The 17,529-nt window shown below is 39.1% G+C and overlaps 1 protein-coding gene across 2 annotated transcripts; it reads left to right on the top strand.

Moving 5' to 3' along the window:
- Nucleotides 1–2,909: 2,909 nt before the first annotated feature.
- On the top strand, nt 2,910–16,957 carry LOC104884342 (enhanced ethylene response protein 5). Of its 2 annotated transcripts, XM_010668979.4 has the most exons (13): nt 2,910–3,183; nt 3,274–3,392; nt 3,508–3,601; nt 3,705–3,794; nt 7,372–7,437; nt 7,670–7,759; nt 7,864–7,920; nt 14,449–14,510; nt 15,166–15,253; nt 15,578–15,654; nt 15,734–15,808; nt 15,885–15,990; nt 16,072–16,957. In XM_010668979.4, the coding sequence occupies exons 1-13, from the start codon at nt 3,016–3,018 to the stop codon at nt 16,201–16,203; spliced, it is 1,224 nt and encodes a 407-aa protein (XP_010667281.1). In that variant the 5' UTR covers nt 2,910–3,015; the 3' UTR covers nt 16,204–16,957. The 2 variants fall into 2 exon arrangements, with proteins under 2 accessions (XP_010667281.1, XP_019103120.1); XM_019247575.3 differs by lacking the exon at nt 15,734–15,808.
- The last annotated feature ends 572 nt before the right edge of the window (nt 16,958–17,529 follow it).

Below are 17,529 nucleotides of genomic sequence, written 5' to 3' on the forward strand. Positions count from 1 at the left end.
TGCGGCTGAAACACTGTGTTGATAAGCCTTTGAAAAGTGGCCAGCGCATTTCTCAGGCCGAAGGGCATCCGGAGCCACCCATACAGCCCTTTCTCTGTAATGAAGGAGGTTTTATCTTGGTCGTCTGGCCACATGGGAATCTGGTGGAAGCCTGAGTAAGCGTCCATGAAACTCAGCAATGCATGACCTGCTGTAGAATCAACCAGACGATCGATCTTGGGCAACGGAAAGCTGTCCTTAGGACAAGCCTTGTTTAAATCCGTGTAATCAACGCACATCCTCCATGTGCCATTCGGCTTCGGAACCATCACAACATTTGCTACCCAATCTGGATAATAAGTTTCACGGATAATAGATTTGATGAGTAGCTTTTGAACTTCTTCATCAACGGCCTGATTTTGGCCGGCCCTAGATGCCTCTTCTTCTGCCGAATAGGCTTCTGCCCGGCTCAATGCTTAGCCTATGCACCGCCACCTCAGGATCTATCCCAGGCATTTCCTCTACGGTATAGGCAAAGACATCCTCAAATTCTCTCAACAGCTTGATCAAGGCGTCCTTGACTTCAGAATTCAGGATGGACCCAATCTTTAATGTTCTCTCTAGACGATCTGGTTTTAAACAAATTTCTACCGGACTTTCTACCGGTTCCGGACGTTCTAGTCCCATGCTCATTATTGCCATCACCTCCTCAGATGAATTCTTTTCTTCTTTAATAGCCATGCACTTTCTCTTCTTGCTGGGCAAGAGCATTGACGGCTTGCTCTCATGAAGAGGTAGCATTTGAACCTTCTCTACTTCTTGCTTTAGCTCACCAATCTGACCCTTTATCTTCTCGGCCAAGTCATCCTCCCGGACCTTTGGATGTTCTGCCTTTTCCTTCCATGATGATGGTTTGAGAGTGGTAAGGTAACATTCTCTAGCAGCTTGCTGATCTCCATAGAGAGATCCAATCTTCCCCCCATCACACTCAAACTTCATTAGCATTAAGTGGGTCACAATAACAGCCTTGATGTGATTTAAGGTAGGTCGTCCGAGAATGACATTATAAGCAGTCAAGTCTCGTACTACCAAAAATTTCACAAAAAGTGTCCTGGCATCATCTTTCTCCCCAACCCTGACGGGTAGAGTGACGGTCCCCATCGGATGGATGATCCCTCCGCCAAAACCGATTATAGGGTGATTTACAGGAACCAAGTCATTTTTATCAAACTTCAGCCGAGACAAACAATCAGCACTGATTATATCAGTAGAGCTTCCGGTATCAATCAGAATTCGCCTAACCTTGAGGTTGGCAATCTTCATTTCCACAACTAGGGGATCATCATGCGGTGTTATTATCTTTCCTCGGTCCAGCTCGCTGACCACTATTTTAGGGAAAGGATCAGATTCGGTCTGGTTCGTGAGCATAACCTGACTGAGTTCCCGCAAATAGTTTTTGTGGCCACGATTTGTTGGACCTCCGACCGCAAATCCTCCTGAGATGACCATTACAACATCCTCATCCGTGCTATCACCATCCATCTTCCTTCCTTGACGGTTATCTCTTTTCTGAAATTTCCTTCTTGACGAAGGTAGATAATTGTTTGATATTATGGTTTTGTATAGAGTTTTCTCCCCTATTTATGTGCTAAAAGTTGTGGTTATGGTGCTCTTAGGAGCCATTTGGTACTAACTCTCTCCATCTAGTTGTGGTTTGCTATTTTGTATTGAATTGTAGGTTTTGGAAGCTATTACCTACTTTACATGATTGCACATTGGATTAGAGAGGTTAGATGCCGAGTTTCTAGCTCCCGAGGATGATTTCCGAGACTTTGAGCAAAGAAGAACAAGAAACGAGATAAAACTGATCGGCCCGATAGCATCGGGCGGCCCAGCCCGATCGGGCGAAGAAGCGCGTTCAATGTTTCTGTTGCGGCCCGATCGGGCGTCAGACGCCCAGTCGTATTTCGGTGTTTCGCCCGACGTCGGGCGCCCTGCCAGCTACTTTTGCCTCCCATGTCATTAGACAGCCCGACGGCATCGGGCGGGTCAGCCTATCTCATCGGGCATCTGATGGTTTTTGGGAATTTCCTTTGCTTTGGAGCCCGATGTCATCGGGCGACTTTGGCCTGATCGGGCGACTGACGAGACGCGGTTTTTTAATGATTACGGGCCCTTCTTTCGAGATTTTCTTCTATTGTTTTAGGGCTTGTATAAATAGAAAAATCAGAATTATTAGCTCCTATCTAGTTTTTATTATTAGTTTTCTCTAGAGAGTGTTTCAAGAACCTTAATTTAGTGCTTTGTGATTTCAATTCAAGATCAAACCTTTTGCTTATTCATAGTTCAATATAATTCGGTATTATCATCTTGTAACTTTTGGGCTATAGATTAATAAAGCTGTAAAAATGAAAAAGCCAAAAATTAAAAAAAATTATATATTTTTTACTTTAAACGGGTGACGAAATGGGTGGTAAACGGATGATGGGTCGGGTGATGGATGAAAAAATATCACCCGAACCCGACCCGCATCCATCACCCGATTATCCGTCACCCGACTATCATCCGTTTAAACCGGGTTTTTCACCCACTTAATAAACCGGGTGGAGCGGATGGTCGGGTGATCCACTGGATATTGCCATCTCTAGGTGGGGCTGCTGGTGGGGGAGGGGGAGGGTGGGGGCTACTGGTGGGTGGTTGTGGGTCTATGGCAATGGCGATTGTGGTGGCAGGAAGTGGATGGTGGTGGAGTGAGGTGAGTGGTGGTAGGGGTGGTGGTTTAGGGAAAAATAAAAAAAGATTATAAATGTAATTTCAATTTTTTTTTGAAGCTATCTTAAGTACTTTTGGAGCGATGAATAGAAATTCAAATTGCGAAAATATAATATTTTACTATTATCTATAAAAATTTGAGCCATTTTTCCGAACCAACAACTAGTTTCATAAACCCTTTACCCTTGCTGCATCTACATTTTACACTGAGCTGCTTCTTGCAAGTGCTAGATTCAGAGCGAGCGAGCGAGCAAGATAGAGAAAATGGCGTACATAAGCATGGGGGAAGCTCACAGAAGAATTATGGATTACCTGAATACCTTCTCCGACGCCATTGCTACACAAGACGGAGCTTTACTTCGCCGCCTACTTTCTCTCTCTTCCAACAATCCCAAACTCCTCTCTGTTGCCGACGCCCTTAATGTTTTCCAGGTCTCTCTCTTAATTCTAGGGTTTATGCCAACATCGAAATATTATCATTTCTGAACTCAATTTGAGAATTTTCTCTATTAATTCTTACAGGATGTTAGTAGATTGATCAGACAATCAAGTGAAACTTTGTCTCCTTTACTTCGATCTTTACAATGTTATAAGCTGGATCAATTGGTTGATGCTTATAATTCCTATGAGAAATTTGCCAAGTACTATTTCTATTCTGTTATTTTAATTTTGTCAAATTTAGTTCAAGATTGAATTTTTACTCTTCTTTGAAATTTTATTTTGGGGGTTATAATTTTGGAATTGGTGATTGTTTAGTGCCTTCATACAGGAATTTCGGAATTGGGAATCGGCATGGGCGTTGGAAGCTCTGTATGTTGTTGCTTATGAGATTAGGATTATTGCTGAGAGGGTAAAGTGGCATATACTTAACTGTAGATGTTAGTGTGTATTGTGGTGGGATTTGTTATTGGTTGTGACATATCTTTGAATTGTTTCATGCGTTCTGATTGTAGGCTGACCGAGAGTTGGCATCAAATGGCAAAACTCCTGACAAATTGAAGGCAGCTGGTTCGTTTCTTATGAAAGTGTTTGGGGTCCTTGCTGTATGTCTCTCTAGTTTCCTTTATCGACATTTTGCTTTTGCTTTGTTTCAATGTAAATGACGCTGATTTTCTGAATTTTAGGGTTTTTTAAAAAAAATTATGACTACACGCTTACCTATATATCTTGATTGGTGAAATGGATTTGTTTGGTAATTACGATAATGTAGTTTGAATATCTCTAAGCTGTGTTTTAAATGATATAGGCACAATACAATGGTAAGGGTCCTTCAATAATAGCAAAAAGTTTGGGGTAAACGTTTGTGGTCATACTAAAAATCCAACTTACATTACATATTATAAGTAAATTGTAATTTTTTCTTAGAAGTTTGTAATGATGATGCATCATAATACAATATACCAGTATATTTTATTTCGAGGGAATATACTATGTCATATTTTTAGATCAATGAGAAATTAGAAATAAAGAATTCTTGATTCCTTTTATTTAATTGTGTCAAATGTTACTGACGCAATTCGAGGTTTTTATGCGTGATAATGCTAGCATGTTGAGCACTTCTTGATTATACCTCAGTCAATCACCTCTCTTAGAGACATAAAGAAAATTATCCCTTGCACTGACGTATGCCTCTTAGATTGATTGATGAAGTATACTGGAAAGAAAATCATGTCCAGAATCTTGAATTGGAGACCATGACTAATTGAAAGGAATATATGATGGTAACAGCCTTTAGGCAGAGCTAGGGGTGTGATAATGAGCTGATAGCTCAAGCTTTGGGGTAGCTTGGTTCAGCTCATAACACATCCGTTCCACCTCGTTGAGCTTTACTTTTTTGAACTTGAAAATTTCAAGTTCAACTTAGTTTAATACTATAGTCATGGCGAAATGCTGCAAAAATAAATACTAAGTTAGGTCCTAGCTTTTCTGTCTAAGATTTTTTGCCAACTTTTTGAGATCTCCAATTCCCCCATAAGTCATAAGTGTAAAGTTTTCACTATTGATTGTAAGTCAAAGAGTTATAATTTGTAAAGATACAATGTTAGAGATGAGCTTGTTCGTGAGTCTCTTAGATCGAGCTTATGTAGCAGATATGCAGAATCAACTCATCAACCAAGGCCTTGGATAAGGTTTTATTTACTATAAGCGGGATAAAGTGGGCAATACATATTAATTTTATTATGAGGTCCTGAAGTGTGCGTGGTATGTATCTCAAGAGAGGGCATATTTGAGTAGGTTAGTTTTAGAGAGAGAAAGAAGTGAGATGAAATGATAAATGTATAAAACAAAGGAATGCGAAATTGAGGATCACTCAGAAAAGATATTTCTTCATTGTAATAGTGGGAGTAAGTTTGTCCACTCGAATAGCCTTACATTTTGTTACCCAGAAAGTTAATATGATACAACATTATCTCACTTAATCTTCATTTATTTTCTCTGGTTCTCTCTGTCATTTCCATATGCAGTGCTGGCTGCGCAAACCATAACAGCTTAGTATGGTTCTCTCTGTCATTTCCATATGCAGTGCTGGCTGCGCAAACCATAACAGCGTAGAAGCTCATTAGATTGTCAAGTTGTTTTCTAGTAGCTCATGAGTCAACTAGGCTCATACCCCTGTGTATATACCTGATTCGTGAGCTTTCCAGTAACTCAATCTTTGTCAGTGAATACTTTAGAGTAGACGAAAACTAGAAATGAAAGATAACTGGCGGATGGTATACCCAGAATGTGGCAAGTAGCATTAAGGTCTCAAGAATCTTACAGCAGTTATAGTTTCATGGTTCTCAGTTCCCACTTGCATTATAGTATGTCTAGAATCAAGATGATATAGTGGAAATGTGGAAGTGGAGAGAGTGGTAGTTGGGGAGAGAACGGGGGGATTCGATCTAGATATTTCTGGAAATTAATGATGAAGGGTTTTGTTTGTCTAGTTCAATCTGGAAAAAAAATATATCTGTTTGTAAAGAATTCTGTTACACAGAAAACAAACGTGATATATAGAGATGATGGAGGATCTATGACTTGCCAGAATTGAAGTACTGAGGTTATACTTGTGACCTCCTTACAGTTTGGAGTTGCAATACGTTCCATGAACAACCATAGCACTGTAGCAGTCACATGCTATATGCAATTATGCATACTATTCTGTATCAACATCATATATGGACAAATAAATGGATTTTCTTTTTTGTCCAAAGGGCAAATATGGCCTTTTATCTGGACTGCTGGTAATGCCTTTTCTTACTTTGTTTTTATTTTAAACATGTTCTGCTTCCATTCCCGGGTACGAAATATAGGTTGGATATGTCACTTTGCACTCGGATATGACTAGATCTGGGAGGAGGGCAACTATTGAAGAGTGAGAAGACTGGTTACCATATCCGGAATCCTAGATCTGATAATTGAACGAGAAATATACGATTATATCTCTTGGGGTATTGGGGCTTTTACTCGGGATGTTGAGTCGTTGGCAATAGTCGGAATTTCATTATCATAATTCATCTTCCTGGACACTTGTTCGGCAGTGGTAGAGGAGAGAGAGGTGAAAGGTGCTAGGAAACGGAAAGTCGAAATCTCTGGCTTTCTTTTTATTTTTACTTCCAATATCTTTTTTATATCAAAATCTAATAATTTAATGTGGGATGGGAAGGGGAGTGTAAAGAATCCACGTGAACCAAGTAAAGCACTACAAGTGTACAACTCTAGAATACCCCTTTTTCTCCCTCTCTCTCAGTGTATCACACAAGTGTACAATAAACCAAGTTTTTATTTATTGCTTTGTTTATTATTATTATTTTGAAGTTTTTTTTATCTACTAATAGTAGAATTTTTGAACTTAAAACTATAAATAATACTCAACCTGTTTTCAAATAGATGCTCCATTTTGACTTACAAACTTAGCATTTAGCAAGCATAACTTTGACTATTAATATATCTAATTATTTATTACTAAAAAATTATGAAAAGTTGATATCTTGAAAATATACATCGAGAAAATTTAACTACGTCTAGTTTGCTAAAATTGAGTTTTATACATATGAGAAAACTATGGTCAAAGTAGAGTCCATAAATAGTGCAAAAGTCAAGAGCATCTATTAGAAAAACAGAGTGAGTGTTTTTAATACTTAATGTGTTATCCTCGTACCCATGTCCAAATTTAGGACGGTGTCCCCGAATCCAAAAGCTTCAAAACTAGTGTGTCAGACACTCAAATCTGCACCCGTATTTGATACTTTTACCCCTGTTCATGTAACATAGTCTACATAGATGTTGGCATCCTGATGGTATAAATTTTAAATGAGACAAATATTACATTCCTGGTCAAAATATAGATGTACAACTTGTTACCCCTGCTCTCACTTCTTTCAATGATGATTTATCGTAAGATGTGGGTTAATTTTGCAAGTTATACTCTTGGTACATGTAAATTGTAATGGCTTTTTGGTCTTGGTTTCTTACAAATGCATTCTGTCTTTTGCTCATATACAATCATGTATATGCATAATCCCAGTGTCTCTTTGAGTTATTATGCTTAAATGCATATAAGAGAGCTCTTGCGAGTGCTATGCTTAGACACATTTATTTTGATGGAATGTTAATACAAGTTGTCTTGTTTGGCAGGGAAAAGGGCCAAAACGTGTTGGAGCCTTGCATGTGACCTGCCAGTTGTTCAAAGTCTATTTTAAGGTGCACATCGGTTGTTGCTTTGCTGTTCTTTGTTTCGATGTTTTCTTTCTCCTTAAGTCACATCTCTTTTTGTCCATCTTATGTTTGTAGATTATAAGCTGAAATCATAGTTGCATCATCCCTTCATAGATGTCCCACTATGTGACAATGTCCTTAATTCAGACTTATAATTACATATTAAAGCAATTTATCTACTGTTTTGAAAATAAAATGGTTGTTAACTTGCTAACAGCTTGGGACAGTCCATCTCTGTCGTAGTGTAATACGAAGCATTGAGACTGCTCGCATATTTGATTTTGAGGAGTTTCCGACCAGAGATAAGGTACTTTTGATTGCTTTTCCCAAATGTTATGGTTTCTTGTGAATAAATATTCAAATATATGTATTCTTATGTTTAGGAGATGTTGGACTCCTATGTTATGGCAGGTGACTTACATGTATTATACGGGCAGACTTGAAGTTTTCAATGAAAATTTTCCAGCTGTAAGTTGTTTTCGGTTTTTGTATATGATATTTTAACTTGTAATTATCTTACATTCCAAAGTTTAGACTGATATATGATCGAGGATCTGTAATAATTGATAGTATGTGAGAAAGTACGCAGTATAACAATATGCCCTAAGTGTCAATGTTGTAGGCTCTTTGGAGTTTAGCTCGAAACAAATTCACTGCTCGTATACCTCAAATTGTACAAGATTACATTACCTTTTCTTGTTCAGAGTTCAGACTGTAAAATCGGTAATCAATGACCTTTTACTTTTCAGACTAGCAACCCAAACTCTTATGCTGAGATGGGCATTTGCAGCTCTTAAATGCTCATATGATATTGGAACTCATTCTATTGGAGTAAAGCTCACACCAAATGCATTATGCAAGTTAAATTTGTACGTTTCCATTCAATTATGTATCCCTTATCTGAGGCATAGATGATCATTTTTCTGATGCAAGCCAATCTCTAGCCAATCTCTCTCCAAGAGATTTTGTCACCTGCAAAACGTGTCTATGGTTGCTGCACTGTTTCACAAGCGAGATACTTTTGTTTTTGTTTAAAATCTAGAATACTTGATACCTGTGATTCCTATGTTCTTCATATATCAATCCAAAATAAAGGAAAAGGGTCTTTTGGCTACCTCAGTATGATCCATTGAAGAGGCAAATTAGTAGAGTTTGGCTCCATCGGGCATGTGGACTGAAGGTTATTCCGGTTCTTCTACTTTACAAGACAGCAAAATCCTAGGAGGACCAGTTTCTCATGTGCTTGCACTTAACAGTACTAGAAATCATCCAACAACCATGCAACCATATTCAGTAGCTGTTATCCACACTACATATATGTTTTTTACCCTTGAATATGGCTATGACTTTTACAAGGCAACAAAAACCTAGGAGGACCAGTTTCTCATGTGCTTACACTTAACAGTACCATAAATCATCCAACAATCATGCAGCCATATTCAATTGCTGTAACCGACACTATATATATGTCTTTTACCCTCGAATATGACATGAACTGTACCAATTGAAATATTCTGCTTAAATATCAACGATGACTGATTTATTTTGTGCATCCATGCCCACGAGCCTCCTATCAAGTTTACTTATGCAAGAAGGCAGAAAAAATGGTATGAAGGTCATTGCTAGTGAAGTTGGCTAGAATATGCTCTGAGGCTCTGACATGAGGCAGGGAACAATCAAGGAATTATCAGAAGCAGTGTAGAGTGAAAGCCAACAGTAGAGAGAGTAAATGAAATGGCAGTAAATAAATAAAGGAGCGTGTGGAATTGTTAGTCCTTCAGAAATTGAGAGAACTGTATTATTGTAAGGTAGAATCCAGCCTCTTGAAAGCTCTAGAAATTGTGCTTATTACAAGTTACCATTATAACCATCCTTAAATATGCTCTTCTATTGCGTAATCCCTTCTTATTATTCTTCTTATAATCATGTGCTCTTGATTGAATCATTGTTATTACTATGTGTTGAGGCTCCTTGCTTGGAAACCCTTCATCTAGTCAATAACAACTTGGTATTAAAACTTATATTTCTTCTGAAGCTATGGCTAGTGGTACGGTGTCATCACGAGTAAAAGTGGTGGGAGTGGAACTCGTCGAAATTCGGAAAACCTTGAGTAAAATTGCAGGAGTGCTAAGATGTGGAAACTGCCTTCAGGACAAGCTCGGTAGGATCACGGAGCAGTTGGCCAAAATAGCGGCACAACAAGCAAGGAAGGCTGTGGTGGGAACCATTTTTAAAACTCAAGTTTTCTAGTGGTTTTCGACAAGGTGGTTCCAATGAAGGAGACAAAAATTGGAGACTTAAAAGGCCGGATATGCCCACCTTTGAGGGGTTCGACCCCGATGGGTGGATCTTGAGGGTGGAAAGGTACGCTAAGTTTTACCAGTTAATAGAGGAGGAAAAGACAGAGGTTGCAGTGCTGGCGCTAGAGGGAGAATCCCTATTATAATACCAGTAGGAAAATTGGAGGAAATTTATTTGAACATGGGAGGGGATGAAGTCCCTTCTTTAGCAGTTGAAATCAACTCAAACCCGCACCCTTTGTGTGCAATGGCTGGTTGTGGAGCAAGAGGTTTTGATGTTGAAGTTTCGATGGAGATTCATCGAATTTCTTACCCCTTAGGTGTAAAGAAAGATATTATTATGGACCGATTCATGATTGGCCTCAAGGCCTAAATACTTGCTGAAGTGAGGTTATTAGGGCAAAGGAATTTGGAATAGGCCATGGACTTTGGTATTAAGGTCGAAGAAGAATTGAAACACACCCAACCTACATGTGTAGGTAGTGAGCCTATGAATCAAAAAGCTGAGTCTCACCTTACCCAATACTCTCCTAAAACCCATATCCTCTTTACCACATTCCTCCAGATATTCCATCCTCTCTTTATTTACTCCCTCGGACCAAATGCTTCGTCTTCCATTTGTTCGTCCATCAACGACAAGTTGATTTAAGGGAAAGGCTCGTCGGTTAACTGAAAATGAGATACAATAATGCATCAACAAAGGGAGAATGTGTTTTGTTATCGATGTGACGAGAAATGGCATGCTGAGGATGGTAAAAGCGTGAACTCATCATGCTTCTCCCGGAAAACAGCGAGGCAGTTGTTGGAGATAAGACCATCTTCGACGACCTCACCCACCACCCGAAGTAAACCCGATTGAGATATCTCTCAATTCAATGACAGGCTTGACTAATCTTAAAACTATAGAAACGTTCGGTCAAGTTGCAGGTCATGAGGTGGTAGTTATGATAGGTCCGGGAGCCACACACGATTTTTTTTCTTATGGCCGTGAAAAGAAGTGGGTCTTTACCCTATGAAATCATGAGGTTTTAACCTCTGGTACTTTGACGGTTGTTAAAGGTAGTGGTGAATGTCAGGGGATGGTGCTAGAACTTCAAGTTCTCATGACCGTGGAGGCATAGTTCGAAAATGCGGTTTTTGTCACGATCGCAGCAATGGTCACGGTGATGCGGGAACGGGGATGATGCGGTTGTCGTACCATCAAATATCGGCTCAGACCATGAGATATCTCTGAACCAGCCTAAAATGCGGATTTTTTAGTATCGGTTTGGTAGATTTGAAAAAGTGTACGACACATGCGATATGTTACGATGCACTCTTGTTTTGACACCATGCGTGGAGGATATTTTGACCTTAAACTTTGATGTGATACTCGAGTTAGTTGGCTGGAGAAACTTTGTTCAGTAAACAAATTGGGAATTGCAGATTATGAAATTTCAATTAATTTTTTTTTGGGGGGGGGGGGTGGGGGTGGGGAACTGTGACACTCGGGGGAGACCCTCCATTGGAGAGTTCAACATTTTCATTAGAGGCCATGCCGAGAGTGATGAGAAAGGAAGGATGTGAAGATGTGGTCTGCTAATAGAAATGAAATACCTGGAAAAACAATCCCTAGCTCAATTTACCCCTTTCCCTGCAGTCATCAGTGACATTGTGGACTCCTATGAAATTATATTCAACATTCCAGCTGGTTTACCACTCTCTGGAGGGAGCACTACATAATCCCAAGGAGGGAAGCAACCCAGTTGGTGGGAAGCCATTGCTACCCGCAGGCTCAGAAAGACAAAATTGAAATCTGATTTGTGATTTGATGGCAGCAGGCATAATACGAACCTCCATCAGCCTGTTCTCTAGCCCTGTTTTCTTGGTCAAAATAAAGGATGGCTCTTGGCTTATTGCGTCGAATGCCAGGCCCTTAACATGGAAACAGTTCTGAACAAATATCTATTTTGGTGATCGACTAGCTGCTTGACGAGCTCCAGGAGGCAGCCATCTTCTCTAAACTCGACTTGCAATCGAGTTACCATCAGATCGGATGCGCAAAGAGGACATTCCCAAGACCGCCTTCTGCACCCATGAAGAGCATTATGGATTCCTTGTTATGCCCTTCAAATGCTCCAGCAACATTCCAGTCCTTGATGAATGACATGTTTAGGCCTTATCTTCGGAAATTTGTACTTTTCAGCAGTTAAAACATTATAGCTTTGGTTGGAGTTCAGCAGCATCAAGTGCTTTTGAGCAGCTTGAAAGTGCGATGACCATGGCCCCAGTACTGCATATGCTATACTGTTAGCAACCGTTTGTAGTGGAAGCCGATGCCTCAGATCTCAGGCTTGGGGGCAGTTCTGATACAGGAGTGAAGGCCCAAATCTTTCTTCAGCAAGGTAAGCCATTTCAAGCCCATCTACAAGAGGGGGCTTATGGCTATTGCGTTGGCTGTTCTCAAATGGAGGCATAATCTTCCGGGACAAAGCTTCATTATTTGCACCGATCAAAAAAGCCTTAATTACCTCATGGAGCAAGGAGAAGTTGTGCCTGAGTTTCAATGTTGTGTTCAGAGAATAATGGGGTTTGACTTCACCATTTAGGTCAAACCAGGAGCTTTAGAGAATAATGAAGCGCTTGTTACTTCTAGTGTGCTGATTTGGACACTATCAAGTAGAAAATTTGTGCTGACCCCTTCTTACTGTAGTTGACAGAGACATTGAAAATGGACAAACATGTGGGCCAATCCTTGTAGCAGGCAAGCTTCTCTACAAAGGCGGGGTAGTCATTCCTTCCAATTTACGTCTGGTGTCTTATTGAAGATTTATCATGATTCATTGATGGGTAGCCACCTGGGAGATCTAAAGACCTATCTGCTAATTGCATCAGAATGGTTGTGGCCCAGGATGCGCAACACCATAGCTCTGTATGTTCAGGCTTGCAGCTTACCCTGTATGTCTGCAGCACAAATTCTCCTCTCTTGCAGCCCAGTGGGACTCTTGAAATCCTTCACAGTTCCGTCTCAAGTGTGGGAAGATATCTCGATGGACATCGGAAGATTACCCTGTCCACATGGGGTGGATTCCATGCTTGTAGTTGTGGATCTCTTCATCAGATATGCACATTTTGTGGGCCTCAATCCCCCCTATACAGTCCCCACAGTAGCTAAAATTTTTATGAGGAGAGTCAGATTACATACATGGCATGCTTGCATCAATAGTCAGTGACAGGGATAAGGTGCTCATGAGTGTTTTTTGGCGTGAGGGCTTTCGTTTGCAAGGTACATATGTTTGGAGTTGGAGGATTGCCTAATACCATCCCCAAACCGACTGCCAAACTGAATTTGTTAACCAGGCTCTAGGAATTTATGCTGCCGAATCAATGGGCAGTCTAAAAATTGGGCTGACTGGTTGCATTAGGGGACCACTCTTTTACTTGAACCACCCCCTTCAAGGCTCTATACAGGTGTAATCCCCCTCCATTGATAAGTTTTGGGCATGACCACACAAAGGTTGAATCAGTAAAGGCTACTGCTAATTCCAAAACGAGAGAAAGAATTTGCAGTTGAAATTCCGCCTTCCTGCTAAAACCTCATGATACACTCTCTGCACACTTCCATGGGCCATATGATATCATTTAAAGGGTGCCTCAGTTTGCGTACAAGCTGGATCCCCCCCCCCCCCAAATGTCTGATACCTCAAAAAGGCTGTGAGCCATTCCAACAACATCTACTATTCCTGACCAAGTCAATGAAGATCTGGATTTTGTAGTTAAAGCAGAAGCTGTGTTGGATGTTCGACATGTAAGAGTCAGTGCAGGGGGAAACTTGGAAGTCCTGATTATGTGGGCAAGACTGGAGCCAAGTTATGCTACTTAGGAGGACTTTTCTAGCGTCCTGCATTGCTTCCCCAATTTCGAGCTTTAGAACAAGGTCCTTGTCCTCACGGGGGGTACTGTTGTGCACCCACTCCCACTTAAGCCTCCTATCAAATTTTCTAATGCAAGAAAGCAACAAAAGGGTAACAAGGTCATTGCTAGTGAAGCTGATTAGAATATGCTTTGAAATCAGGCATGGAATAATCAATGAATCATCAGAAGCAGCAGTAGAGAGAGAAAATGAACTGGAGCATATGGAATTGTTAGTCATTCAGAAATTGAGAGAAATCTTATTATTGTAAGGGAGAGTCCCAGCCTCTCGAGAGCTGTAGAAATTTTGCTTATTACAAGTTATCAAGATAAACATCCTTAAATCTATTCTCCTTTTCTCTTGCTTAATCTCTTTGTGTTCTTTTTCTTGTAATCATATTTTCTTGATCGACTTACTGTTATTGCTGTGCTGAGGCTTCCTTGCTTGGAAATCCTTTACCTGCATCTGGTTCATAACAGTTTATTTGTCAATGAATATGAAATACTCTACAAAATAAAAATAAAAAATTCAAGTGTTACTCTGGCTTTAAAAACTCTTGGATGGAGGTATGAGTCAAAAGATCAGATGCTGTGCATTGCTCTTGCACATGTGTGATAGATTGCCATGTTAGTATAGTTGATAAGTCCCACAATTAGCTGGGGAAGATCTAACGAAGTATTTGATAAGTTAACCTAGGACAAAATGTGTGATAGTTTGCCATTGCATTGCTTAGCTTTAGTCAAGTGGTCTTGTTCACATTTAAGACAAATGTTCTTATCTAAAAGCAGTTTCTTTTAAATGCAGGCCGATCAGAAATTGTCATATGCCCTTGCTCATTGCCATCCTGACCATGAAGCGAATATAAGGTCTAGTTTCCTTTCCCTTCTGCAATGTTTTTGTTGATGATATTTTGCGTTGTTCATATCATACATAAGTTCAAGCGATATCTTGCAAGCAGAAGACAGACATTACGTGATGTGATAGAATTTTTTTTTTTTTGCACGTAAAGATCAAAGAAGTGTTGGTGAAATCTGCATTTTGGTACTTACGTTGTTGAAAAACTTTTTTTTTGTCGAGTAGTCTTTCTTTACGCAATTTTTTTGTCCACATAACCTTGGCAATGAGGCAGTAGGTTGTAACTTGTATTTATATTATTATGATATCTTGCCGGAAGAGCTCCTGCTATTTTATATTCCAGAATAGAGTAGAATTATTGAGAATTGAGTTCCCTGTTTCATAGAAAGAATCCTCCTAACTCTCTACTCCTATCAGCAGTCTGTACAAATCCATGTTTTTGTTCCATTTTTATTTATACGTATGAGATTGAAGCAGAAATGGTTGGTTTCGTTGTGGTTTCTCTAACCAGCAGATAGATTATTAGTTAGTATGTCTAAACTCTGCTAGTTCTCGTAGGTTGAAGAGTTAACATTATTTATCTATTGATTTTTGCTTTTCCTTTCGCGTCTATATATGCTGCTTTTTTTCTCCTTTTAAATGTATATTGGTGTCCTGGATATATAGGATGATCCTGAAGTACTTGATACCCGTAAAGCTTTCAATAGGTATCCTGCCTGGAGATCTACTTTTGGAGAGAAACAATCTTCTTGAGGTGAAATAAGTTATTTGGCTTTTTTCCTCATCTTTCGTTTGCCTACTTTGAAGCTTCAAATGTTCTTTATACTCTAGGACGCAATCTAGCAAAGAATATGACTTCATCATATCTACATTTCATCAAAAACTTGTAATAGTGTACAAGTTTCAGAACAGAAAAATTCATACTTGATTACACTGAATCATAACATAGTTTTCCCTCAAATATGCTTGCAATTAGCAATCTATTGGATTTTATTGATTGTTTGACTTTGACCCACGTCACTTGCATCTTGTTACTCCTAAATACTATATTCTTATGCGGCATTTGCGACATATGCAGTACAGGGATGTTGTCCTAGCTCTTAGAAGGGGTGACATCCGACTATTACGGTGTGCTCTCCAACAGCATGAAGATAGGTATGTCTTGTTTCTAATGTTTAGCTCCTCAAATGTGACGAGCGAGGACACTGATTTCTTTTTTCCCCTTTCTGGCTAGGTTCTTGAGATCAGGTGTCTACCTCGTATTAGAAAAACTTGAGCTGCAGGTTTACAGAAGATTACTAAAAAAAATGTAAAGCACATATTTTCTTCATTTATTGGTTTCATTCATGCTAGTTGGTTATTTATGTATCCTTTCTCATTTGTAGCTACATCATCCAAAAACACAAAGATCCAAGTAAAGCGCATCAGGTGAAATTGGACATAATAGTCAAAGCGCTAAAGTGGCTTCAGATAGACATGGATGTTGATGAGGTGATTACTGCTTTATTTATTAGTTCTGCTCTTGTCCTGTTGCAATGTGGCTTAATCTTTATTCCTAATGCCTTGATCCAGGTGGAATGTATAGTGGCCATTCTAATATACAAAAACCTTATCAAAGGGTATTTTGCACACAAGAGTAAAGTTGTAGTTCTGAGCAAACAAGACCCATTCCCCAAATTAAATGGCAAGCCGGTGGGTTTGTAATACTCGGAAGGGGATAATATCTTTCAAATTGACATGCTGCTGGTCAAGGCCTCAAACTGGTTGATGCAAAACAAGTTGATCTCTGCATTTCTTCCTGACTGCTCGCTCTGAACAATTGATATTTGCTAAGGATGAAATCAACCCGGCCATGTCCATGACGCAGATATGCCGATTGTACATTGTGAGATAGCGATGTTGAATTTTTATAGTGGTGTTGGAGTTAGGTTTTCCAAAACAGTTTGTGTAATGGGTTATGGTATATGTGTCCATTGTTTCTCCTCCTTTTTTAGTTGATGAGGTACCGAATGTTTTGCAGCGATAAAGGGAGCGAGGCATCTCATTAACATCCTATCTGTAGTGGGTATGGACTATTTGACGACAAGAACAATTTTACTTTTATGTTTGTAGATGATCTGTTTTTAGCCAGCGACAAAAATCTGGAGAGAAAAAAGAAGACGGAGGAAAACTCGAAATTGAAAAATATTATAAGCTTTCCGCGCCGAGTTGTATCACTGTTTGGATATTTGGTTCAGTGGTTCGACGGGCCGCAAATCAACAAACCTTTGTTGAACAGACGCACATTCGACTCCGGCAGAAGGGCTTTTTACCAATTTAGTATTTCTGTTTTTTTGGTCTGCAACTCCACTTTTTTGTTTCTTTCATTTACTATTTTTGTAAGTTTACTTTTTTGTTTTTTCTGAATTCAGATACAGCTACTTTTCAATTTTATTTTGGTTTAAAGTTTTGTAGGCCATTTCTCTTCATTTCTCTTTTGAGAAAATTCACGGCAAACAATCCAATTTTTATCCATCTTCCTATAATAATCTCAGTTTTTTGCTTGTTTTGGAAAAACCTGAGTTTGAGTACTATTTTTATCAAAATAATATGAACTCTTTGATTTTCTATATAAAATAAACAAGAACATTAGTGGTTCTATGATTGAAGAAAAGATAAGAGTTTGCATGATTATGAAAACCAAGCCAAAATTTGAAAATAAAAGTAGATTATTCTTCAATTTTCCTTTCTTAATTGTTTTATCTAGATACCAAAAATTGAGGTTTTACTTGTTCTTTTGCATATCTATATCTTAATATTCAAATAAGTCTTATATAATTGCTAATGCATAACGAATTTTTAGTTTTTGAAGTTTTTTCAAAATACCCCGAACCCACGTGGATCAGATCTTGGATCAGCCACTGATTCTTAGCAGATGTAATTTATATAAAGTTTATTTTCAGTTGTTATTTATATAAAGTTTCAGTTGATCGTGGCCGGCGATTTGCTAAACATGTTTCCTCACACAGAGTTATTTTCACTTGAAGAGAG

This window comes from Beta vulgaris, chromosome 8 (assembly GCF_026745355.1).
Source record: "Beta vulgaris subsp. vulgaris cultivar EL10 chromosome 8, EL10.2, whole genome shotgun sequence".
Taxonomy (NCBI): domain Eukaryota; kingdom Viridiplantae; phylum Streptophyta; class Magnoliopsida; order Caryophyllales; family Amaranthaceae; genus Beta; species Beta vulgaris.

What these genes read in the sequence shown, in the direction of transcription:
- LOC104884342 (XM_010668979.4), top strand. Translation starts at nt 3,016, where the DNA reads ATGGCGTACATAAGCATGGGGGAAGCTCACAGAAGAATTATGGATTAC. An exon ending in AGTTTCCGACCAGAGATAAG is followed by an intron (nt 7,760 to 7,863) that starts GTACTTTTGATT and finishes ATGTTATGGCAG; the next exon opens with GTGACTTACATGTATTATAC. An exon ending in AGAAGATTACTAAAAAAAAT is followed by an intron (nt 15,809 to 15,884) that starts GTAAAGCACATA and finishes TCTCATTTGTAG; the next exon opens with CTACATCATCCAAAAACACA.